The sequence below is a fragment of the Apus apus genome, chromosome 16 (assembly GCF_020740795.1).
Source record: "Apus apus isolate bApuApu2 chromosome 16, bApuApu2.pri.cur, whole genome shotgun sequence".
NCBI classification, from domain to species: domain Eukaryota; kingdom Metazoa; phylum Chordata; class Aves; order Apodiformes; family Apodidae; genus Apus; species Apus apus.
In genome coordinates this window covers 8,857,752-8,883,787 of record NC_067297.1, presented here as the reverse complement: position 1 = coordinate 8,883,787, position 26,036 = coordinate 8,857,752, and the positions used below count along the sequence as shown (strand labels likewise).

At 43.5% G+C, this 26,036-nt stretch overlaps 1 protein-coding gene across 6 annotated transcripts in view; it reads left to right on the top strand.

Moving 5' to 3' along the window:
• Nucleotides 1-26,036, top strand: part of ULK1 (unc-51 like autophagy activating kinase 1) — a 96,833-nt gene that overhangs the window by 29,639 nt on the left and 41,158 nt on the right. For all 6 annotated transcript variants that reach the window (XM_051633777.1, XM_051633776.1, XM_051633774.1 and 3 more), the window contains 6 exons: nt 4,995-5,027; nt 5,796-5,832; nt 12,536-12,709; nt 13,960-14,033; nt 16,532-16,633; nt 24,311-24,369. In XM_051633777.1, coding sequence (XP_051489737.1) covers nt 4,995-5,027; nt 5,796-5,832; nt 12,536-12,709; nt 13,960-14,033; nt 16,532-16,633; nt 24,311-24,369 — 479 coding nt within the window. The remainder of the gene's footprint in view (nt 1-4,994; nt 5,028-5,795; nt 5,833-12,535; nt 12,710-13,959; nt 14,034-16,531; nt 16,634-24,310; nt 24,370-26,036) is intronic.

The following is a 26,036-nucleotide window of genomic DNA, read 5'->3' as shown; positions in this document are numbered from 1 at the left end:
CCCCAAAGTACAACCTGTCCTGAAACAACTAATCTGTTTCATGAGCAGAGAATATCCTAGTGCTTGGAATAGGGCAACATGGGCTCTTGGCATCGTTGTTCTTCTGGTCCTACAGAAAGCTGCCCATGGCAAGGCTGGCCACAAACCACCTCTATGCTGCAGGGCCTCCCTCCTGCTTGCCCTGTGCCTCCTCTGGTGCTCCACATCCTGGAGCAAGCCGACAGGCCTGTAGGAAGCAGAACGCAGTCAAGAGCCAGTACAAAAGCCTGTGAACCTCTCTTGAGTCTTGCTTCTTATGCTTGTTGCCTGGGATCTACATGAAGAAATTAGGAGCCCTCTTTGCTTTGGGAAGTCAAAGAACTACTGACTGTTAGTAAACCTTTCCAGTCAGTAGCAGTAAGTTTTATTGCTGGACCTGGATGTGCCAAAACAGGCAAAAATACGGAGTAGACATTGAGTGATGGTGTTGGTTGCTTGCATGTGATCTCCTGGTTCATTCTTGTGTGACTGCTACTGCAGCCCATGATGTGTCACTTCCAGTAGCCCATATGCAAGAGGAAAGTGGCTGCTGGCTTTTTATAACCTGCTAACTCTCTTGGTGCAGGACCTCACTGGCTGCATACCTGAATCCCAAAAGTCTGTCCTAAGCTGTGCTTTTGTCTGGCTGTGAAGCTGTGCCTGGTTTTGAGAAACATCTTGTGGTATTGTGTGTCAGTGTGGAGAGGAGGTTATACTGCAGTGAATGAGTGCTCTTCTTTCCTCCTTTTCTTCCTTCATCTGAGTTAATTGTTGTCTCCTGAACTGGAAACCTTCTTGAAATGTTCCTTCATTCCTTATTGGTAAGGTTCAGAAGGAGAGAAGAGAGTGTCTAGGGCCAGAGAAACACAACAGGCTCCAATTTTTTTTTTTTCTTTGTGTGAGGTCAAAAGGCCTGTGAATACTTTTTAGCTGTTTGCTTTAGATCTGTTTTCCAGAGGGTCAGTATTAGTACGTGCTCCCACAATTCGGGCTAATGTTACTATTGTCTTACCTTGCTTCTGTTCAAATAGTTGAGTCAGGAGATAATCCTTGCATAGCAGGATGGTTTTCCTTTCCCTCTTTAGAGATTGGTCTGCTTAAGTCAAGCTGTGAGCCAGAGTGAAATAATACCAAGAGGTTTTTACTCTTCTGTAAGTAGTAGGAGTCTTGTCAGCCATGTGGTGCTCAGCACAGGGGTGGAACAGTGGAGCTACATCCATCTCCTAAGTGGTCCTTCTGCATCCCCCACCCTTCCTAGCAAGGAGGGTTTGTGTGAGGGAGAAGCCATTCCTGGCTGGTTTTATTCTGGTGTCTGTTACAACACTGGTCCCAGAGAGATTGGTGAGACCACTGCATTGCTGACAAGAGTTTTGCAGTGTTGTGTAGTTGAAGCTTCAACTTTTTTCCATTGCTAAACATCTTCCTAAGCTTGGTGGCAGGCTAAGTGCTGGGGTAGAGTGCAGAGGAGGATTTTTCTTAGGAAGTTTCCTCTCACAGGCTTTTTAAGCTGTGGTAGGAGGATGACTAACTGTGGGTACACCCAGACATTTCCCTTTGGACACACCTAAACACACACTTTCCAAGAAGAGAATCATGCCACCTTCCAGTATGGGTGGAGAGAAAATTTAAAGGGAAACAGGACTGCTGGGTTTTGGTCTTCATAACACCATCCTGCCTAGTGTCCCAGTGACGAATTTTAACACAGCACTGTTCTGGGGTGATTTATGCTGTACTGCTAAATGAAGTTTCATTTCTTTGTCTTCTGTCAGCAATTGTGTGTTATTTGTAGACAGTAGAGGCTGTTGCCTATTTTTACACTCAATTAAATTGTAACTTCATTGCTGGGGCCTCTGCTGCAAGAACTATGAGTCAGGCAATGATCCAGACTGATTAATTATCAGCTTAACGTCTTTGGCAGAGGCCTCTTGGTGCTGTTGTGAAGCATGGGCAGGGTACTGCTGCACTTAGTGATGAAAGGAAAAGTTGGGGAGTTGTCTCTATATGCTGTTCCCTTGATCAAGCTTGTTTAGTGACAGGATTAGCCTTGGCTGCATAGCCTGGCACATGTGAGCAAGAGTTTCAGAGTGAATTATCTGTAGCACTTCTTAAACATCGGTCCCTGCATAAATGTGACAAACTGTAATGTTATCCTTGATACTGATGTGGAAATAAGTGGTTTGGGCATTTTGTTTCTCTTCAGAGAGACTGGTAGCGTGCAAAATGTGACTTGCAGCAATTTTTCCTTGTTTTGTTAATGGAAAAATCATAAGTAGTCTGGAAGGATAGAAACTGAAAAGAAAGTTTCTGCTGCTGAATCAGCTTGAGGAAAGTCCATCAGCCTGTTTGAGAAACCAGAAGTCTCTTCAGACAGTTGTATCCACTATAACCAAAGTAAGCTACTGGCTTAAAGGATTTTTCCAGACAAGAGCTTGTTTCTGGGGGTCTTCCTGAAAGAAATGTTTAATTTTGGTTAAAAAAAAAATAAAAAAAATCCTACAGAATCTTGAAATACTGAAGTTGCAAATGTGGAAGTTGTCGTCCTGGCTACAGGCGTCTGCGGTCTGCAGATGCACTTGCTGAATGTTCCTCTGCTGTGGTGGGTGTGTGTGCAGCAGATGGACAGAGCTTCTAGCAAGGCATGGGTGTTGCAGAGGGTGCTGTGCCAGTGGGTGGTTGGGGGAGCCACCTACTTCTCTCCTAGAAGCCTCTTATCTCTTCACCCTGTGTTGGTGGAATAAAACCACCAACCACCAAGGTCACTTTGTTGCTGGGGAAGTCGAGCAGAGCATCTCCCTTGCCTGTGCAGGTCCTTATTTAACCCTAGTCACTGTACACACTGGCTGCCAAAAATCAATTACTTGCTGGTGTTTGTTTGTGGAGTCTTTAAATAACATACAGTGGAAAAACAACTGAACTGTACAGTGTAAATTAGCTATTGGCTAATTTACTACAAGTATCTTTTGGACTTGTTTTGTTTTCCTGGAGTAGAGAGAAGCCTTGCATGTCTTTTATAAACCTTGACTTTCCACTGTTGCTGCTAAGGACAGCAGGAGCTGGTGGGCTTTGAATGCTTCTGAAAATTTTCACTTTGTCCCTTGCAATGCCTGGGGTTTTCTTCTTGCACTGCTTCACTGGGCTACTGCTTTTAAACACAGACTGGTTTCCCACTTCATCTGAAGTGTGTATGAAAGTGGATGAAGTAACGTGTGCTGCTTTAAAATGCAGAGATGGGAAAACAAGGCCCATTCAAAGCGGGGAAATGCAACAAACACCTTCTTGAAGTATCACAGAATTGCTTTTTTGGACAAACAAGGGACTTCCAAAAAGCTCGGCTGGGCTTGGTTGTGAGAACAGCTGTAAGAACTTGGGATGGCCAGCCCCAGGGTCTGGTTAATGCTCAAACCAGGGGAGCCATGTGCTCGGGGGCTGCTGGGCTGCCCAGTGCCTCCTGTCCCTCCAGGGAAGGCAGCCCTTGCTGCATGCAGCTGTGGCTTGAGTTTCTCAAATCCCAGATAGTTCAGCTTCCTTCCCTCTCCCTCTCTTCCTCAAACGAGTCTTCTAGCAAACATCTGGAAATTCAGATTTCAAGTTCTGAGGTTAAAAGAGGACTGCAAGAGAAGTGGTAAGAGGTGCTGAGCAGTTGAGGTGTTGACCAAGTGAATTTCATACAGGCTTGATGGGAGGTAGAGCCCTGTGGGCAGGTGAAGATTAAAAGGGCTCAAAGCAGACAGTGGAGACTGCTTGGAAACTAAAAGGCTGGTAGGGTGGATATTGGGGCTTTTTGCAATTGTAGTCAGGCTCCGAAGAAGAGCTGGGTAGGCAGGTGTCTAAACAGCTTGTAAGCAGAGGCATGCTGCCCTCGAGCTATGGAAACAGAGTGAAGTCTCTTGCTCTGCTGTTGCTTTCTGAGCTTCTCCACTCACCCAGATAATTGCAGCCTGTGCCTGTCCAGGACTGGGCCTTGAGTTTTGGAGTGATGTGTGGCATACAGACTTTTATGTAGTAGGTCTGCTTCTGTCTGACCTCTGCTTCAACAAGAGGGTTTAGAGTCATTCACCCTTCTGGGCCTACCCAGGGCTGAAACATCTGGCTGTTCCCATCTTCTCTGCTGGTGGTTGTTGGCTCTGCTGAGCGGGTGGCAGGCAGTGTGTGTCTGGTTCAGCCACAGGTTGCTGCTGGGGCTCTGTGCTGCTGCGTGTTTGTGGGGCACTTCTCTGCAGTATCCTGTGCTTCTGCAGTGTATATCCTGCCTGGTACCTGCTCCCTAAGGCCTGGGAGCCGGTGGAAAAGATCAGCTAAAGGCTGGAGGTAAAATCTCAAGATTGGAGGCAGGATAACAGTGCAGCACCTGGTAGCAAATTTAAGATGAGCATTTGGCCTGGACTTTGGTGGCACTGACCCTCATGATAGTCCCGAAAGCTTTAGCCACCCCATAATAGTACTCTGTTAATGCATGTGTAAAAGTTCATTGGTCAGTGATGTGTTTTTGACCTGAGATGGTTCCTTTTTGTCCTCAAATCGAGGCTGGATCTGTTAGGTTCTTTTCAGCTGTGGGGTCGAATTGCAGGTTCCAGAGTTGTGTTGCTCTTACCTCTCTCTTCAGACAAGCACTGTTCATGTGGGCATAACTGCTATAAAGGGCTAAGTTAAATGTGGAAATGATGAAGGCTCTAAGATAGTAGTGTGCCAGCATCTGTGCTGCATGCTGCTGTTAAACCTAAAAAGGAGCATGAAGACCCAAGCCACAATACAGGAATTTTGCTTGGTTGAACAGGTACACACAGAGAAAAGAATAAAATGCTTAAAATACCTGGCACTTTCCTCCAGGATTTAGTTCATAATTGTTCTCCCCCCTCTCTTCAGCCTGAATCATGTAAAGCAAAGCTTACCTGTTCAAAAACAAATACAGCAAATGTAACAGATGTGAAATATTTCAGTGCATAAATCTTATGGTTTTCCATTCTCTCTTTTCACAGGAACTGGCAAACTCTGTCTACTTGGTTATGGAGGTGAGTGTGTCTTTTTGTAGTTCATTAAATTTTTTTAAACCTGGTTTAAACTAACAATTTATTACACAAGTAGAGCTTTCTGCTTACAGCCCCACCTGTGATGCTTTTGCTAACCTAATCTGCAGCTGCATGCCGTTGAGAACCAGAGCAGTCTGGGTGAATACAGCAGCCAGGGGGATTTTTCATATTGCTGCTGTCAGAAGGTCATGCTGGCACAGGTTTAATCAGCCAGACTCTTACCTCAAGGGTCAGATGGGTGTTACTGGGTATTATCTGCTTCAAAGCTACATGGAAAGTAAGTTTTCTCCACACAGCTTAGTTGCAAAGCTTTTGAACGTTTTCTTTCCTCTGGAGTCTGTACTCTCAGGTCTTGCTGACTTTCCTTGGTGATATGTGGGGAATTCCAGTTTTATCCATGGCTGCTCCCTAGCTTTTCTCAACCAGCTTTCTGGTGGTCTCTCCAGTGGCGACCCTTCTGTTTTTTCTGGTTTTATCTGTCTCTCTGATGTGCATGATGTGCACATGCAGAAAAGCTAGTTAATGCTGATGGCTCATAATGCAATGTAACATGTAGGGGAAACAGGACAGAAAGGGAACCTACTGGAATGCTGGTTGTTTCCTGCCAGCTTCTGAATACATATTTTGACATAAGTGTGGTTATTTATGTTTAAACACCATGCTAAGTTTGCCATCCTTGTGAAGTTTACTGTTTGTCTTTTTAATCTTTCATTTGCCTTGCATTAACTGAGCTTTCTGTTCTGTTTGCAGTACTGTAATGGTGGTGACCTGGCAGACTATCTTCACAGTAAGTAGAGCAGTATGGAGAACATCCTCTGTATTCAGAAGAAAACGCTGACTGTTTTAGCTCATTAAAATTGCTGGGGTTTGTGTAAGATCTAAGTAAGCAGATGGTTTTCTCTTTTTTTTAATTCCTGCAAAATAAACAGAGAATCACTGCTCTTCTTCTGCAAGGTTCATCCTTGCAGAAGGTGATAATTGGAAAACAGAGGACCCATGACAATAAAAGCTAGTCTTGGAGTCTTTGCTATGTAGGTCAGCAGTGACTGTTGTTACATGTTTTAGCCTTATAGATTAAACACACTTTAGCACTGCTAGGGATGTGGTTTGTCATTTTCTTGGTCACTGGAAAGAAAGTTATTTCTACTCAAGCCTTGCAGTTCTGTAGGCTTGGATTACAATAAGATCCCAGGAGTGTATTTCACTTTCTTTACGTTGCCCCCTAAGGGAGCCTCCACGTCTAGGCCAGAACACATTTCTTCCCAGTGTATTGAAGGTGACTGAAGTGTAGAGCCAGCAGTGTTGTGAGGGTGATGGAAACTACAAACTTCAGGGCCTTTGGAATAACACAGCACAGGTATCTGTGACTGTGGTGCCTTGAAGAACCTTTTTGGTGTCAGAGAAGTGTGTGTCTTTGCCATCAAACCGAATGAAAGATGCTTTGCATGTTACCCAGCAGTATTGCTGGGGCTCAGATTTCAATCTCAAGCTATTTTTCAGTACAGGCCACTGCACAGATGCAGGATCCTGGCCACTGTGAAAATCACATTGCCCCTGAGTACGTAAGCACTGGGGGATAACGTGTTGAACAAGTTGCTTAGCTGCAGTCAGAGGCAGCCCTTATTTTCTGTTGGCCTGCCTGTATTTATGTATATTTTTAAAAGTAGCTTTCTTGTTGTTTTGCATGTTAACTAGAAGATTACTAAATGTGAAGAGACAACTTTAATCTCATTTCTTGTGGGGCTCTGTGTCATGGTTAAACAAAGTTTGTTCACATTGTTCAAATTAGAAGCTAGTCAGCTGGATAATACTTCAGGCTCCTTAATTGAGGTACATGATGCCTGGAAATGGCAAAAAAAATTGAACGATTAAAAGTTAAATTTTTGTCTGCCCTACAGCTAGTGTTGGTATCCCTAGAATGACTTATTTCAGGCTTTATGTTAGTATGTTGCACTCTATTCATACAGGGTAATGAATTATATTTGTGGTCTTTCATTTTTCTTCAAGTACTAAATTCTTTTCTGAAAATTAAGGAAAGGACACACTGCCTTTTGTGTGTTTTAAAATGTGAGTGAGTTAAAGTGACAGGCATTTGTTGTTTAAAATTCAGAGTTACTGTGCTTGGTCTTAGATAAGTGATGGTATGGGGTATTGCTATGCTTTAAAATGAGCATCTCTGGTAGTGATTAAATGCTGTTATGAATACCAAGTGAAAATGGTTTTATATTTGATATCTTTTTCTTCTTGAATGCAAGTGCATATTTTTATTAATGAAATGCTCTTAAAAAGTAGTCAAACTTCAGTTTTACCAATGAATGGGCTTTGAAAGCTAAAGTTTCTAGCTTTCATGCACATGAAGTGAACCTTGATGTTAAAGCATTGGGCTGTGCAGTCTGGTTGGCAAAGCTGCAAATGTAAATAAGAACACAGCTTCTGACCAAATGATTTATAGAAACATGGGTTTGTAGAAAACCTTCCTGTTCATACTGCTACTTCTGTGTGTCCATTGACATAATCTCCCTTCCATCATTTCCCACCAAAAAAAAAAAAAAAAAAAAGTGAAGCATCCTATGCAATTAGCTAGGCTATTAATACAGCTCACTTCCTTTTTTTTTCAAATGAGACTACTCAGGAAATTGTTGGCTTGCTTGAGAAAGTGACAATGAATGGTGCTTTCCGAATAAAATTCAATTTTACCCCAGTTTGGTTTGTTCCAGTGTTGCTTGGGGTTTGATCATTCTTTGCCTGAGTTAATTTGAAAAAGCTACCATTAGCTGGTTTTAACTAATAAAATGTTTTTCCTGGACAACTGTGAAGAGCACCTGTTGTGACTGGAAAATTGGTGCTTACCTTTATTTTAACATTTAACATGTGTATGCCTGTTGCCAGTAAAGAAAACCCAGCAGGCACAGATTTCCAGAGGGAGCAGTCAGTAAGGGGCTGCAGCAAGAAAATCAGTTACTCCAATCACTGCAGCAGAGATCTGGGTCTTCCAGGTCCCAGAGCCTAGATATGAGTCTCAGCTTTTGCATCGTGACTTTTTCCATTCTACCACATGCTGCTTTGGGGTATCTCCTCTCCTAGCTTCTGCAAGTGCTTCGGGTGCTTCTGATTGATTTATTTATTTTCCTGAAAGCTCATCTTGGAAAGTTGGTGTTTCTTGCAGGGTTGTCTCAGTGGTATGCAGGAGGCTCATCTCTATTGAGCAGTTATTGTGCTGCTTCAGTTATTTTAATAATTGTGTGATGACATTTAATTGCAGCATCTACTTTCCCACTGACTCCTCAGATGTTTTTGCTGGTAGTTCCTCTAACACTTAAGCAAGCTGTGCATGCAAATCCCCTGTTTCTCATTGAACAAGATGCTTGTAAGCTTCCCGGTCTATTCTGCCCTCTAATTACAAGCATTAGGCAATATGGTAATTGAATCCAAAGGCTCTCTAATTCTCCTTGTCTTCATGACTGGAAGACGTGCGTGTGTGCACGTTTCAGTGCAATATGTGCTTCTGCTGGATTATGCTGTGGGTCAGCCCCATCTCTTTGATACAACTCAAGGTTGCGTGTATTTTGTTGAGCACAACTTCTGTGGTGGTGTTCTTTAATGGGCACAATGTGATTTCCCTTCTCTTAGATCTCTGTGGATGTTGCTGTCTTTTAAAGCCCCTCATAGGGTATATTTTGAGCTGAGAGTGGCAGAATGCTGGTTTGCATGGTAGAGCTGTGGGAAGTGTTCAGAAGTGACCATGCTCAGCATGGAAATAACTCCTATTCTCTGGCTTTGTGTACTCAGGAGGTCAGAGCAGGCAGATCTAAAATTTCTTCTTAAATTCTGTGAAATGGCATTGGCACAGGCTGTTAGGACAGTTCGTAAGTGCCTATTCATGACCTTCCTTAAAGCTGCTTCTTGGGGAGTTCATCTCTGAAGAAAACTTCACATCAAAGCAGGCCATTTCTTGGCTTAACTACAACATGTGCAGAAGGAGCTGTGATTTTGTGATTCATCCCAAGTGGTGTGGGCACCCCTTTGCAAACAAGAGGTGTGGGGCACTGCAGTGTAAATTCTCACCCTTTACAACTAGGTAATTAAGAATATTTATGATGAGACTAGACCTGTCTGGAATAACTCTTCTGACTTGTACATAAGACTTCATAGGAGTCTCACTGGGCATGTTCTGCACAGATGGAGTGGGGGGAGTTACAAATAAATAGCCCCAAATGAATCAGTTTGGTTTCTCAGACTTGAGCATGATTTGGATTGGACCCACCTTAAAAGGACTGGAACCATCTTAAAAAGATACTTGTGGCACCTGTGGTTAAGAGGAGAAGTTCTTTTTCCTAAATAACTTTTCCAAAATGGTGGTGTCACATAAAATCAGTGGGTGTACTCCAGTGCATCTACCCTTGGATCAGCAGACAAGGGCAGTTTTCTACAGTGAACCTGGCAGTTGAACATCTCAGCACAGTCTGACCGTGGCTCTTTTTAGGTGGTTTCATCCTTTTCCTGTGCTTCAAGAGCTACAAGACACACGGGCCCTGCACTGACCCACAGTAAATATTTGCTCTGATTTACTGACCTGTGTAGCTGCTGTTCCCAAGGCAGTAAGCTGAGTGCCTTGTCACTGAAGTGGAGCCCATGAAAATAAACACAGGGATGTTATTACTTCTCAGTAATGGCAGAGTAAGGCTTATGAAACAGCATTCTCTGCAAGAATGTGTTGCTGACCACATGCCTCCATGGGGATGCACTGACTTCAGTGTAAGCTTAGTGTTTTGCCAGCGGTTTTCTGGTGAAGATGAGAGATGCTATCTTCTGACAGGGACAGAAGTACAAGTTCCATATTTGGGATATAGCAGACAGAGCAAGTTGTTTCATTCTCCACACATTTTTTTTGGTGGCACCTAAACCGAATGAGTCTTGGTTATCTTCTCCCTTCCTCTCCTGGTGGTAGCTGGTCTTGCAGACCAATATCCTGAAGTAACTGAAAATGTCAGTTGTATTTATGTCTCTGTCCTTCAGTTGGAGACTGCTGCTGTCATGCAGTAGCTGATGGGCTGAGAAAGATAAGGACTTCTGGTTTTCTGTGTTGCCGCCTGATTGTTATTGAAGGGTGGTAAAAGGGTATGCCCTGCTGTTCCACAAGTCCACTTCTTTGTTACTGAGGGAAAAGTGTCTCAATTTCACAGTCCTACCTTGCTGCACTATCTGGATTTGTGAGATGTAATGCTGCCAAAGGAGCCAACAGAGCACTGTCTGATTTTGCATAGTTGCACTATGCCACAGCAGTTGCACTGGGGGAATCTATTTGCAGGCTCAAGCCACCAGCTTAGATTCTGTGTGTGTCAGAATAGCACCTTGGCAGGGCTGAGAGCTGTGTACAGACTTCTGTGAAGTGAAAAAGGTAAAATGCTGCAGAAATTAGTAGCTTAGAGGCCCTCTTTGCTTTGGGTGAATGGATTTTTCTGATCTTGGTAGCAGTGGTGTTGTCAATGTAAAGAGTTAGGCTCCACATTAGGGAGGCTCAGGTCATTTGCTGAGGGATGGTGGCTAGTGCTGTGTTAGCCTTACAGCCACCAAATTACATAAACAGGCAGGTAATGCCTTAAAGATGTGACATGCTGTTGGGACTGCAGGTCAGAACAAGGCTCTCAACAACACAGCCTCTCTGCTAGAGGCAGAGTGTATTTAGTCAGGAGTTTGTAATTGTCTGGTAGCTTATTACTGTTAAGAACTGCCAAGTTTCAAGTCTTGCTTCATGTTTAGGGGTTGATGAGGCAGCCTGTCCTTTCCTGAACCTGAGCTGAATTGGGAAAAAAACGTTGCAATTCTCGTTGTTTTGTTTAAAGATGATGTATTAACCATTCCTGAATAGATTTCCTTGAATAGTAATCACAGAAATATTGCAGAGACCTTGTATTGGAGAGCAGAGTGAGCACAACTAAGATGCTGGACCTTTAATAGACAGAAAATAGTTCAGGACTGAGTACACTGGTATATTTCAGCAGGAGGTTGGGGAAAGCCATGTTAAAGATGAGGCAGTGCTTCCCCCCCCAGAAGATGCAAGCCTGTTTAGAAGACTTGCATCTGAGCTTTAAAAATTCCTTCGTAGAATCTCCCCTTCTTGCAGAGGAGTCTCTTGAATTCCAGCTGAATGCTAGTTCATAAGCAAAAAGGCCCAGTGAGGGGAGAGAAACATGTGCACTGATCTCACGTGTGGGTCCAGGACCAGCTGACAGCCATGCTGGTATTATAGCTCTGCTTGTGCCTCCTTCTAGAGCAGTGAAGTTTGGGAGCAGTGGAAGTTTTTTCTCTTTTAAGTGCTTTAACTTATCTGTGTGCTGTGCTGTTTCCCATGCATGCATTTTAAAAGTTAGATTTTTAATTTCCTGTGTTGTGTTAAAGCTGTGTGCAACCTCCTCTGTGTTTTCATAAGGATTCCTCCCTTTTAGCTAACTAGGTAGAGTAGCATTTTGAAGCTCCTGCCAGCTCATTTTAATGTCTTACTGGAAAACAGCTGGAAAAACACTAATGAAGTCCCAAGTAATTTACAAGGACCTTTCACAAAATAAATTATTTTATTCAAATGGAATGGTGCTTGCTCTTAGCCTGACTTGCTCAGTGACTGACATAAGGCAAGCTGGTAGTACTGCTGATCCTGGGGTTTGTTCAGCAGGCTGCTCTCAGCTCAGGTGAGAATTTCATCAACACAGTTCTTAATGAGAACTAATGCCTCATAGTTCTGATTAGGAGAACCAGGTGAACATTGTCTTAAGCCCTTCAGTGTGTATTTTCACACCACTCTTCTTGGGAAGCCTGTATCTCAAGAGTGTACAGTTCAGAGCTTCCATATTTGTGGATTTGGATTACTAGTATTTATGTTTTTAATTGCTTATAAAAGCATTCTGAAACAGTCTTGCTGCTCTTTCCTACCTATGGATGCAAGATGGAGGGTGTCAATTACAGCTTGCAGGGACTGTTTCATAGGGTTAGGTATTGTATTGTGATTCATCCTAACACTGGGTTTGGAATTAGAATTATGATTTGGTCTAGTGCATCTTTTAGCTCCAGGTTTTGACATAGTCTTTGAGATATGGCTCTGAATTTATTGACTGTAGCCCAAAGGTAGTGACCAGCCTTCTCCTTGGGCCATAAGTTTCTCTCTGATGTACACCTAGAGCTGGCTGGCAGCTCTTACTGAGGGAGGCCCTAAACCTTGCCAAATGTCTTTGGACCCTGTGGATAATCCAAATTTTGCCACTGGCCTGAGTTCACCATAAGAGACTCAGGGCTGAAATCAGCCCTGACCACAGAACAAGCTGGGAATTCAAATGCTCTCTCATTCAGAAACAGCGTGTGGAGAAAAAACACCATACATGGAGGTAAAAATGCCAAATTATGGCTAATTGCTGCGGAGAATCTGCCCTCTGGGCTCTTCAGAGAACTGGCGTTGCAATTTTTTTCATCTGTGGTTATTTTTCCCCCCTCCTCCCTAGCTATGCGGACGCTTAGCGAAGACACCATCAGGCTCTTTCTCCAGCAGATCGCAGGTGCCATGAAAATGCTGCACAGCAAAGGCATCATCCATCGCGACCTGAAGCCACAGAATATCCTCCTTTCCTACGCAGGAGGCAGGAAATCAAATCCCAACAACATTCGCATAAAGATAGGTAAGACCCTGCTGCAAACGTCGCCCTAAGCGCCTTCAGGAGAGCCCGGTGATGGGCAGGTGGCGGGCCCGTCTGTCTCTGGCTGACTGTTTAGGGGGAGGAAAGAATTGCTGCACTTTTTAAAATGGCCTCATGTTTTTCATCTTCCTCGCTTAGTTTCTCTGCTAGATGTACCTGTTAGGTGCCCCCAGGCAGTGGGAGCAAAGCTTTTTGCTCTGCCAGGACACAGGCCTAAAGCAAAAAAAAAAAATGGAGCAGGCCTTGCTCCACTTTCAAGCTTGAACCATGCCTCCCTTGGTAAAAACAAATACCAGCCTGCCCTAATTGCCTTGTAATCACCAGGCTTACTGAGAAATGAGCAGCTGTTGTGACTTTTGTTTTCAGCTTTTAATAGAATGGAGGTAAATGTTGGTGTCTTAAGGCCTGAAACTAGCTGCTCTCCTGGCCTCAGAGGACAGCAGGAGCCAGGTGCACCTGAGCTCAGGTGTTCCCACAGGCCGAGCCTGCCTCTGGATGAAATGAACTTTTTGCACATTGGACAAGTGCCACAGATAGGCCAGTAGCTGGGATAAATGCTCCAGTGATCCAGTTGCAGAGTACGTGTATTCTCTGTGGTCCCTCAGAAATGAGTACTGGGTGATACGTCCCTCAGCACGTGGACTTCTGGTGGTGTTCAGGAGCTGAAGATGACACCGATTAGTTAAAGCTGTTCCCCCCACCTGAACCCTGTGCTGTGGAGAAAGTGTTAATGCTTTTATTCAGCTGAGAAATTAGGTCCAGTGGAAGAGCTTGAAGTGTTGCTGCCTGTTTGTCTGGAGTGTTGTTTTGTGAAATGCAGAGTTCCCTGGGAGGTGGAAGTGACTGGGAGCCACGATGCAGACAGGAGGGCTGTAGGCACGACTGCTCTTGGGTCTGAGGTACCCTACAGCTCCTCTGTCCTGCTTCCCTGACAAGTACCTGGTCCTGGGAATAGCTAGTCATACCAAGTTATTGGTGACAGCTGACAGTGTAAACAGCTGTGTCTGTCTCCTAGCTTGAAATATCTGGTAACCTTGAGAGAGCCTCTAAATAATCATATGATCAGATGCTGAGTAACCTGCAGAGGTAATCCTTGTTAAGATGGGGTCCTTAACTTGCTGACAAGATTCATAGGAAGTGACAGGAAAGTAGGGGGAATCAACAGGGGAAGGTGCAAGCTTTCTAGAACTGGATCAGACAATCCTGACCTACCTCTCCATGTCTCTTTGTAGCTGACTTTGGGTTTGCCCGATACCTGCAGAATAATATGATGGCAGCAACATTGTGTGGTTCACCAATGTATATGGTAAGTGTGTTTTGCCTACAGGCTTTTCTGCATTGTTCTTCCTTTCCCCCCAGAAGCAAGGCTTTGGGTTTTTTGGGGTTTTTTTTGCTAGTCTTTTCCCCGAAAAGTGAAATTTTATTTACTTGTCAGAAACCAGCTGTTTCACAGGGAGACTTCATAAAGTTTTAGCTGCTGATAATGTTGGACAACAGGTGCCTGTGTTGTCCTCTAACTTTCAGGTGAGCTGCTTGTCAATAAATAGGACTGAACAGGGTATTGATTAATGTCTGCTCCCAGAAACTATCTTCCAGAGGGGACTAGGGCCTCTCCACTGAAGGCATTGTGGTTGATTTTGCTAAGGCCACAGCACCAGGAATGAAGTCTCTCTTTAGCAGCAGTTTTGTAAAATCTCCAACTGTTTTTAGCTCTTTGGTCTTGAAGAATCCCTGCAGAACTGTGGACCTATGCAGGAAGAGATTTTGCCATTCTGGCTAGCTTCCTCCTGAGTATACTTTGCTGGACAACTCAGCACATGGATGTAAATGGAGGTCACCTGCTTCTTTTTGCAATTTGTTTTTTGCATTTGCACTCCCTAATCCTCCTTCCCCCACTAATTCTTTCACCAAACCAGCTTCTTCCAGGATGACTTTTTAGCTTATGAAACAGATGTGTTTAAAAAAAATCCAACTGATCCCTTTCACTCCCTTTGTACTTTCCATTTTGGGACAGGATGTGAGGAGGTAATCTTTTTTGCTTGTGGTAGCAGTCAAGATCTCAGTGTAGCATCAAGTCAGTGAAATTAAAAATGAGAAAACCAGGCCAGAAATAAAAATGTCAAAGCCAGCCATGTAATAGTTTCTGGGGATGTGGGTGTCTGACTCACATAATCTTTTTACTTTGAGCTCAATTTAGGTTGAATTTTTTACAAGTGCCTTGGGGGTGGTAGGCACCTGATTTCTGAACATGCTCTAATCAACTCTAAGTTGTTTGTTTTGTTGTTTTTTTTTTTTGTCTGTACTCTTTGGGCAGAGTTAAGCTATGCTGCACTGCACAGGGGTGTTGTGTTTGGTAGTCTGTTCCACAGATTTCCTGTCTCTCCCTTTTTTTGAAGCCTGATGTTTATTTGAACTATGCTATATGTGAAGGTGATGTCATTTTTTTTTTCTCTGGTCAGAGTTTCCTGAATTGTCTATTTTTAGTGATATTTTTTCTTTGGGAGTCTCCTGTGAAAGTAAATGAAAGCACTAGCTTATTTTTTGAAATGGCTGGAGGAAACTAGTGATGACCTTATTTTTTATTATGTACAGCTCTGGGCATTACAAAGAATCTCAATGTTTCGTGTTCTCTGTTACTGATGGATGTGAAGGAAGGAGGGTTCAGCTGGGATTTCTGTCCCTGTTGTTACTGTGGATCCTGTGCAGTAGGTCAGGGAACATCTGCTGGCAAGGCCCTCATTCTCTGCTTTAGCATGTAGCCCATTGCTGCTCTTTTCATTTTATCATTAAACAACAAAAACAGGCATTTTACCCTCACCAGAATGAGCTTTCTGTCTGAACCCTGTTATGATTCATATCATGTGAGACTTGAAACCTCCTTGTGCAGTTCTTGTCCTGGTTTCTTAGGCTTTGTTTACATTCATGCCTGCTTCCCTTAGGGATAGACCAAGCTCCTGTCCACAACTTGCTTGCTGACATTATTTCTTCTGTTACATGTGGCCTTGTAACAGAGCTAGAAAATGGATCCTGTTCCATGCTGGCAGCACTGTGATGAAATGTGTTGTTATGAGCACATGGGGTTAGCAAGCCTGCCCTTCTGTCCCTCTTCTTCTGCTCCTAAGGCTCCCTGCCACCTGAGCTGTGGGGCTTGTGAACTTGCATCATCTCCACATTCTGGAAGAAGCCTGGGAGGGGGCAACCAAGGGCATGGTGTGAGATGAGAAGTCAGAGTCTGAGGCACAGCAGGGCTCGAGCTGCTGGACTGAAATGCACAGATCTGCCTTTGAATCCAAACTGTGACCTTAGCAGCAGGCTCAGGAGCATAATTAATATGCTGCCATCTTAGGCTAAATGAGCAAAGTGCATACATGATGCAGATCAGGATGGAGGCTGAAGCTTACCTTTGCAGTGTGAGCCTTTGCTTTCTTGATCATTTACCTGCTACTTGCTTTGATTTAGAAGATCTGTCAGTGCAATTTCAGTGAGGCTACTTCTGAGCACAGGTGGGTTCAGCAGAAAGTGGTATGCTGAGAAGGGAAAGTAATGAGCTTGCCCAAAATAGCAAGAGAGCCTCTGCTATTTTTTGTCTGACTGAGTGCAAGTATCTGCTTTCCCTGCTTAGAGAATTGGTCCTCTCAAGGTAGTGTTAGAGTCTTCTTGGGAGCAAACCTCTCATGGTTATTGGGAAATCTAGCTCGAGGGTTTTTAAAGCATCATACTGTCTTCTGTTTGTTTCTTGCAGCTGCCAAAAAAAAAAAAGCTACATCTTTTATAAAACAGATTTATGTTTTCTCCCCCAAAAAGGCACCAGAAGTCATTATGTCTCAACACTATGATGCCAAAGCTGATCTCTGGAGTATAGGAACCATCATTTATCAGTGTCTGACAGGAAAGGCTCCTTTTCAGGTGAGTTACTTAGATCTCATGTTTCTGAGTCTCTCTTGCTTTTTGTTTTTTTTTTCCCTTTTAATCTGCTTGGTCAAAGGCTTCTGTCATCTGTAGTATTAACTCCCTTAGATCCAGCCTCATGGAGGTCTGTCTGTCCAACACCTTGACAATGTGGTGCTCTACATGTTGAAATACTGGACATATTACTAGTGTATGATTCTTCTCTGGGCTGTATCTCAGTGGAATGTATTTCCTGTTTATAAATCCTTTGAGTCATCTCTGCAAAAAATTATCACAAATCAGTTAAAGCAGCAATTTTTATTTTTTTTTCTCTAGGCCTGCACTTTAAAAAGTCAGTGTCTATTTACAACTGTCCTCAGTGTATAATTCATAATTACAGTTCTGTTGGATATGGAAGGACAGTAAGGAAGATTGTATTTGAATATAAATGTTTGGTGTGATTTGGTGGTAACTGGTGTATTGTAGCTGAATTGACTGGTTTTAGAGCAGCTAACTAGGAATTTATCAAAAGGATCTAATCTTTCATGTCAAAGCAGTCACTTCCACCCTGAAATGTTTATGTTCATCAAGTCCAAACCCCCTCCTAATATAACAGTCCAGTAAAACTCCACCCTGTAATTTATGCTGTAACTTCTGAATGAAAGGTTTTATCTGATTTTTAAATTTTCAAATGATGAAGAATTCATCACAGCCTTTTCCAAGTTGCTTCAAGATTACTTCACATAATTTTAAGCTTATATATAGCTGGAGTTTATCTAGACTCAGTGCATTTTTCTTGTTCCCAGTCATCAGTGTGCCACACACAGCTGCTTCCGTGCTGAATGAGGCCTGCAGACTCTCCCTTGCAACCACTATTTTGAAGTATTGTACTTATCAGTGGTTCTTTTCCTTGCCATTTTACAGCATAGCAGACAGATGTTTGAGTTGCTCATACTTCTTTGCTCCTCTAATATGTGAGCTTTATAGAGCTTGTCTTTGATCCATGGAAAAACAGCAAACCTCAAATTCACATAGTGCTGTGTTAGCTGATGCCAACCCTTCAGCTTCTTAGATCACTTGGGGGAAATGTGAACTGTGGCCCTCTTTTCTTATGTCCTGACATTTTTCCTGACTCCCTGTCAAAAACAAAACAAACAAAACCAACCAGCCAAAACCAGAGAACCCAAACATAAAAAAAAAAGTGAGTTGGGGGAAGATGGGGAAATCTGTATTCATGTAACAAGGCAAACTTTAGGAACTTGGGGACTTTCTGAGCTTGAGTTCCATCCACAGCTTTTCAGAATTTCACACAAGACCTTGAATGTTTATACAGTTACATCACCAGGAAGGATAAAGTGAATTCTAAGTCTGTTGCAGGAAAGAGTGGGCAAATACAAAGGTAAACTAGGGGTATGTTTTGGTTTTGTCTAAAGAGTAATGTTTTCCTTGCTTCTCTAAGAATCTTCCATTCCAGTGCTTTGTGTTCTGTGCACCAGCTTGCTCTGTATTTAGAGCAAGTTTTCATTTCCTTTGCATGTTTCTTTTTTTTTTTTTTTTTATAAATACCCCTACAAAGTCCACTGAAACTCTTGAATGGCTCCTGTTTACTGGCTGCGTGCACTTGTTGGCAGTGTTGGTGTTTTTGAGAGGAGAAAATGACTGTTAGAATAAAAAGATAATAAATATTTGTGTGTTAAGAAGAAAATGTGAGGGTGGAGGAAGTAAGCTTTGACTCTGCATGCATAGGAGAGCCTTGCACTTGTTCTGTCTTGTAACTTGGAGCCTTTTCATTTCTAAAGGTACCTTGATACTGTACTCACTCAAATGATTTAGGTATAATTTAATGTGGTGACTTTATCATAGGTGTTCTTACCTTAGTAGCTCAAACACAACCTTGGGGGATCTGATTTAATTGAGAAGAATTAGGTGGCTTTTGTTATTGGTCATTGAAGTGTGTTACAGAAATGTTCTTCTGAAAACTTCTCACAGAGAAGACTTTTCACAGGGCATAAAATTGAATACTAGTCAGTTTCATTCAGCTCTCCAGCCAAGGTTTTGGAAGGACAGGTGGCCAGAAAACCATCAGATCTCTGCTTATATGTGTGTCCTCAGGCTCACACAGATGAGAGCATTCCTATAGGCCTGTATCCATCCCTCTGGTTGAGCCATGGCAGTACCCTGCCTTTTGGTGGGCAAGGAAGGGATGTGTCTGTCCCTGCCCAGCAGCTCCTGATCTTTCCTTTGTGCTTGCCTCACTGGTTAATTTCCCTTTCCCATATACATCCGACATCTGTTGGGCTGAGGACAGAGGGTCATTTGTTTCTCTGTTTTAATTTTTCCCCCTTGCCTTTTGCTTTTTTGGGTTTGTATTTTGAAGCAAAATGCCAGGCCCCATTTGTTACCCTGGTAGCAGCTGTGGATTTGTTTGATCAGGGATAGAGAAGAGCTCAGCCCAGATGGTTCTCTGTGCACCATCTATTTGTTTTGACCACGTGTCACAAATTGCCTTCTCCTAGCTTTGAGTTTCAGGTGAAAGAAGCAGATGTTGGAAAGAGAGTTAAAGGTTAACTAGCTTGATTTCTTTGTTGGCATGACTGTGTTGTAAGAATTTGCTGGTGGTGGTTACTGAGCAGGGGAGAAGCTGTTGTTTATGGGGCTTTTAGGAGGAGAGAGGGGTAGTGGGCAGAGACCATGAATAAGAATGAGCACTTTTGGAAGGGACTGATACCACTCAGTGCCACCAGCAGACCCAGTTGTACAGGGCAGCCAGGAACTGGATTTGTGACTAAATCCTCTCTGTACCTTCCCTCCCTGACTAGCAAGAACAACCCCTCACCTCTGTCTAGCTGAGATTCCCAGGGGAATCCGGGGCACAGTGGAGTGAAACCTGCTGCATTGGAGCAGTCTAGCTGTTTGCTGCATGAGCCAATTAGGCACCTTCCTGAGGATGCAGGCCAGAAGGACTCCATTGTTACCTGCAGTGAGGAGGACTGAGCTGTCTAAAAATGAAGGAGGACTTCAAGGTCCTGGCTTAGATGGATAAAAAAAGGATTCAACGTGTGGAAAGGCTGAGGCAGTGCTCAATCCAGAAAGTGCCTGTAAATTAAGACAGAGATGTGCATATATGTGTGAATGTGATTTTTAGCTTTCTCAAAGTTAAGATTAACTGTAGCTGGGTCACCCAGAGCAAATTCCCAGAGCCATTTCTGCCCCTTCCCTGCCTCCCTGTGCACAGACAAGAGAGAAGCTGCTGACACTCAGATGTGAACAGTTGGTAGGGTGGCTGGTGAAGCTGTCTTAAGGAGCTTTTTGTATTAAACATGCCCATAAACAAAACAGTGAGACTGCCATAGGGATGAGATTAATGGGATTCATAATCCCTATAAACAGATTTGCTGAGCAGTGTATTAATGTGCAAATGTTAATTTGCCTTGCTTAATAAGTGGTCTGCACTTGCATCTCTTCATTTCTCTTGCTGAGAACAGGATTTGAGCAGCATATTTACTGGTCTTGCTGACTGATACTCAGAAAAGCCTCAGTAGTGTAAGAGTTATCTCTTGTCCTTGCCTGAGCTGCAAAGATTGAGCCCCAGTGCCCAAGCAGTGTAGACAAGTGACAGCCAGAAGCAAAACTGGAAACATTTACACAAGGTCTAAAATATCTTCAAAAAACAGTTTATTCTGTGTCAGGTTATGTTTTAAATGTGATTAGGGTTAAATGACCTCAATTATTTTTTTGGTGGGTTTTTTTATTAGGTGTGTTGTTGTTGTTGGGGTTTTTTTTGTCGGGGAGAGGGATTGGTTTCTTGTGTGACCCCTTTAAAAACTGGGCAGCTCTTAGTGAGCAGATGCACCACCAAGCAGATGCACTTTTTGTCAGAGCCATCTCCAGCAGTGGCACAGGTCCAGTTGAACATCACATCCTACCAAGGACCTTGAAACCTGGTTGCTGTCACAGCCTTTGTGTGAATCTTCTAGCTGCTTTATGGACATGGTGCACTGTGTCTGTGGGAGAGGGAGCCAGGAAGAAGGGAAGCGGCAAGAGAGAATGCAAGTTTTGCTGCCTGCTCTTGCAGCTCTGAAAGAGTTAACTTGCCTACTGCCTGTGTTCTCATCCCAGCTAGCTGCTAGGTGAAAAAATAATTTATAAGCCTGGTGTACCAATTTCACTGATTTATTTCTGGATTAATTCTGCCTGTCTAAATCCTAGGATTATGTATCACCTAGAACAAGTGCTATGCTTTCAAATGGGCCTTGTGGAAGTCTAGGGAAGGGACGATTTCATACCTGGAATTGAACACCTGGTTTATTTGTCAGGCAGGCTGCTCTCCCATTCCCAAAGCTGTTCCTCTGGAGACTGTCAGTGAGGATGGGTGTTCCTGGCAGTAGTAGGTCACTCTACTGGAATTGGGTGCAGTGGTTGACTTGTTGCTGTACACAGTAAACACAACTGGCCTTTGGCCCAGTGTTTGTGAACCTCATCCCTATCTGTTGGGAGCAGAGAAAAAGGTTGTGGTTTGTTTTGTTTGTGTGTTTTCCTGGTTGTGCTTTCAGGATCACCTAAATGCCAGCCACTTAGCTGTGGGAATCTTAAAATACCATCTGTAAGACTGCACAAACAGGAGGTATTTGCAGCAAATTTTTGAGAAATATCAAGCTAGGAGCTTCATGACTTACTACTTTTTTCTTTCTACCATATCTAAATCCCCTCTCTGCACCTCCCAAATTCCTGAGAATCCCAAAGGGATTCAAAGAGCAGATACCATACACCTGCTATGAAGTGTTGACTAGACAGTGCTGCTCACTGAGGGTGTGAATGTCTCTGGAGCTCTTCAGACTGAGTGCTGGGCTTTTGCATCCAGCCCTTGCCCAAGCACAACAAATCCAGTACTGAGTGTTTTTGGAAACACCTCCCTGCCTGCTCCTCGCGTGCAATTCACTTGCAGCACTGAGTGGGATTTGGCAGGCTTCTGCTGAATGCCTGGGTTGGCTCAACATATTTCCACTGCTGCTCAGACAGTGGCAAGATTGAACTTGTCCAATTGTCCTTGTATATAGAAAGGACAGACAAGAACAGAGCCAGGAACACTAATGCAGCTGCTCCATAGTAACATGAGAGGAAGAATAAGGGCATGAATTTGCCTGCTGGCCTGTCTCCTGTTTGTGGGGGAAACTGAGCTGTCTGTTCTGCATCTCTGGTTCTGACTGATGGATGCTATCCTACAGGTAGCAGCTGGCTCTGTTTCTCTTGAGTGGTCTAGCTGTTAGGTGCTGAAAAGTTGCTTTCTGGTGTTTCTCTTGGGTAGGGTGTATCTGCCTGGAAGGCAGATTTCAAAATAAAGCCATAGCTTCTCAGAAGAAGGAATTCAAATGGCATTTTTAATGTAATACAAATACTTCCACGTTTTTTCTGTTATACTCAGAGAAGCACTATGTATGGAAGAAGAGGTAAGCTAAAGGTATCAGTGCTTTATGAAATGGATGGTAGCAGCAGGAGGGCCATGGGCACATTACTGCTAGCCTGAGAATCTGCTGCTAGGAGCAGAACTGTGTGATTCAGTTGATTAATAATGAAGTTACATGAAGATGTGGTTGATTTTACCAAATTAATGGTGATCCCAAATTACTCTCTTCCCCAGCAAGGAGCTGCAGGAAGCAGGTCTGGGTGGGGAGCCTGTCGCTCTGGATGTGGTCCTTGCAGAACAAGTGGGAATTGTACCAAGACAGCAGAATGTGGAGAAACAACATCCCTACAGGGATATCTCTTTTAATTTGTACAAAGAGGAGGGGAACTTTATTGAGGATTTTGTTTTTATCCAAGCTAGTACTTAGAAATCCTCTGTAATGAACTGGGCTTTGCATGTGTGGTGCTTTTAATATACTCTGTCTTTATTGCCAGGAATAATACTGACAAAACAGCATTTGAAATAGATCAGAGCTTCATTGTATTTGTGAAACAATTGAGATGTAGTGACAGGAAATGAACAGAGCAAACAGCCAAGGCTTGTATCTCTCTGATGTGAGCCAGCACTTTGCTTCCCTGCACGGAGTTCAGTTCCTCCTCTCACATTATGTCTGTCAGGCACATTTTTCATCACACAGAGCTTTGTGGCCAAGCCATTTGATGCAGTGTGTACCCTTGCTTCCTTGAAGTTTGCCAAATGTGAAGAATTTAATTATGGAACAAGATCTGCAAGGGGAAAGGTGTAAAATGGAGTTTCACTGAACCAAACTGAGTGATTGGAAACATTGATGCAGTTTGGCATCAGTGTCACAAGGTGCTTTGCTGAATAACATTCATTTTAATGGTTTATGAAGAAAGTATTTTTGCATGTCCTCTTTGGTTCCTTGCTGAACAGCAAAGGGTAGGTTGTTGCAGAAAGGAGAGCCAGGAAATCTTTATTTCCGTCTCTTAGGAATCCAGCAGCTTTTATTGGCACACATTGATAGGAGAACTGTAGAACTTGGGTTGCTAAGACTATGGAACAAATACTGTCATATTGGTACTACACAAGTCTATTGATATTAGCAGCCTTTTGAGACTTTGGTTTCTCATGAGGTTTTGTTCTGAACTCTCACAGGTATCCTTAATTTACATCTCCAGCCAGAGGGAGTAGCTGATGTTGAAACAGCATCTTATGTGGCTGCTTTTCCAGCCATGCTGTGTTAGTGGTATTTTGATGGCCATCTGCAGATTGACTTGGCTGATTTGCTGGTTTAAGCATCTTAATTGACCTTAAATGCTTCTAATTTAGAAATGGAAGTGGGTGAAAGGCTCGAGGGTTGTTCAGCCTGACCTGAACATGGGGAGAAGCTGCTTGTTGCCTCCTCACTCACACTTTCCTACACACTCTGCTGCAGCAATAATTTATTATAGACGAATCCCTCTGATCTTCCTTCCCTGTTTATATGGGTCTTCATGTCTGTGTCATGCCAGCCAGCCTGCTTTGCCTTTAATAAAGAGACTTCGCCTAAGAGGACAAGCTTGAGACAATAGGGTTAATTTACTGGCCTGTATTATTCATTACATAAAAACTAATGCAGAAACGATGTTGGGAGATTTGTGTCTGCGCTTCTATACTGGAGATTTTACTTTTAACCTCAGCCATAAAACTTTCGTCGTCAGTGTTCCCAAGTGTTGTGTATATTATTGCATAAATTGGAGCTGTGGCTTGAGACCTTCTGGCTTCCTGGAATTAAAGTAGAAAATCCTAATTCAGTTGCTTTTCCTCCATGTTCCTGGTCTCTTCATAGATTACCCTTGCCCATCAACAGGCTCTCTTCCCCCTTTCTAAATGCCCTGCAGCACTAATCCATGTTCTCAGCAGGAGCTGCCATTCATAATTTGGAACTCCTCAAGTCTGCAATCATTTTAGCCTCCTGGGTGAGGCTATTAGGCCAGCTCAGACCTGAGCATCAGAGCCTACTGCAGTGAAGCTCGGCCCTTAAAAGGGAAGAGCAGGACAGAACCAGGCCGGGGAGAAAAAGACAACAAACAGGCTGAAATACTGTATTTTCTCTCTGGCACAGTGCTGGATTTATCATTCTAAAATAAGCTGCAGGTTCTTGTTGTCTGTGCTGGTTCAGCAATTGGAAAGTGCCTCTCTGCTCTTCAGAGTAACTGTGATACAGAAATACCAGTTCCTTTCCTTCACTGTCAACTGCTTTATGCTCTGGTTTTCTTTCTCCTCTACAGGCCAGCAGCCCACAGGATCTTCGTCTCTTCTATGAGAAAAACAAGATGCTGATGCCGAAGTAAGCATTTGTCCAGTGTTGCTGTTTGTATACACTTGTCTACTCTGTCTTTACACCTGTCCTCACATGCTCCTGGCTTGTCATTCAAGAAGGTGACCGCAAAATATTTGGCCACCTGCCTTCCCCAGTTCCTTCTACCAACAGCGATGTGGCCCAGAGAAAGTTAGCAGTGGATTGCCAGATTTGGTGTTCTCTCTTTTCAGAGATACTGCTTCTCTCCTACATTGCAAAAATGCAGGGTGATTAGTGATTTCAAGAGCCAGCCAGTGGTCTTGTCCCACATGTGGCTTCCCGAAGGCTGGGAGCCTTGGGAAGAAATCATGGCAATTCTTGGATCATGCAAGCAGCCAAACAGTCTCTCTGTAACCTTCCATACCTGACTGCAGATCACATTTCCATTTTTCACGTGTCAGGACAGCAACTGCTGGTGTCCATCCTGCTAATAGGAGGAAATCTAACCTTGATGGAAATGGACACTACTGCAGTTTCCAAGGGCAAGATAACTGCTTTGGTCCCACTGGGGTGTATGTTACCTAGCGAAGCATCTCGCTGCCACTCAAGGCTGTGATTTGTCGGTGTATTTTGGTGTTTTGTTGCTGTGCTCTTTCCTTTCTGTCTCTGAGCTCTTAAAGCAGAACCTCATGCTTTCTCTTAAAACCTTAGCCCAGTATAAAGACAGAACTGAAGTTCCAAGTTTATACATCAAAACATGGGAAGGTTTTTAACTGGGAAGCTAGTTTCTGTTTGGCAGAGCTGCTCATGCAGCCACATATGCAGGAAGTTGCTGTGTGTGGATTTTATTTTTTTTTCCTATCAGTTTAGAGAGCTCCAAGAGATAGCAGAAGGAATTGTCAGGAAGCTAGAGCTATTATCAATGACTTGTGCTATGCAATTCATTTCCTTCTAAATACTTCCTTTTTTGATGTAGGAAGAAGGGGTAAGCTTCTACTGGAGCATCTGTATGCTCATCTGGACTGAATCAGAGGGCATGATGGAGTAAAACACTGAAATACAAAGCAAAAAGCTGCCACATAGTTGGAGCCAAATAGTCTTTGTGAGCCCAAAGCAGAGCTTCTGTTTCCCCCACACAGCCTTAAACATGGCTGTTCACCTTTGAGTTAGTCCCTCTTGTTAAGACAGAAATTAATGCTTGCAATTAGTAAGCTTCCTTGTGTTGTTCACTCTGCCCTGTTGCTGCTTTGGCTGGTGGTGTGTGCAGTGGGAGGCAAGTGAGGGGAGAAATGAAACTCGGCTGTAAGAGGAAAGCACGTCTGTTCATGTAGGGATTAGTCCTTTTCCTTTGTTGGAAGTCCTTTACACACTCCGGATTTACCGTTTTCCCTTATGTACATGTTTTAACTACCACATTCCTCCAAAATTTAGATCCAAGGCCATTGTTTTTTCACCCAAGTCCATTGTTATTTCACCATAGACGTCTGATCCAAAGTGGCCTTTGTGTAAATGCCCATTCCCTGCTTTCCAAAGTCAGTTTGTCTCTTTAACATGAGCTGCAATCTGTGCTATTTCCTGAGTAAACATGAATAAACTGCCTCTGCCAGCCCTGCCAGCACAGAATGAAACACAAAACCAGTCCAGAGACCTCCCTCTCTGACTGCAGAAGTGCCAGGATTTGGTTTCATTCTCCTTGGGGGTAGGCAGGCTGGCAC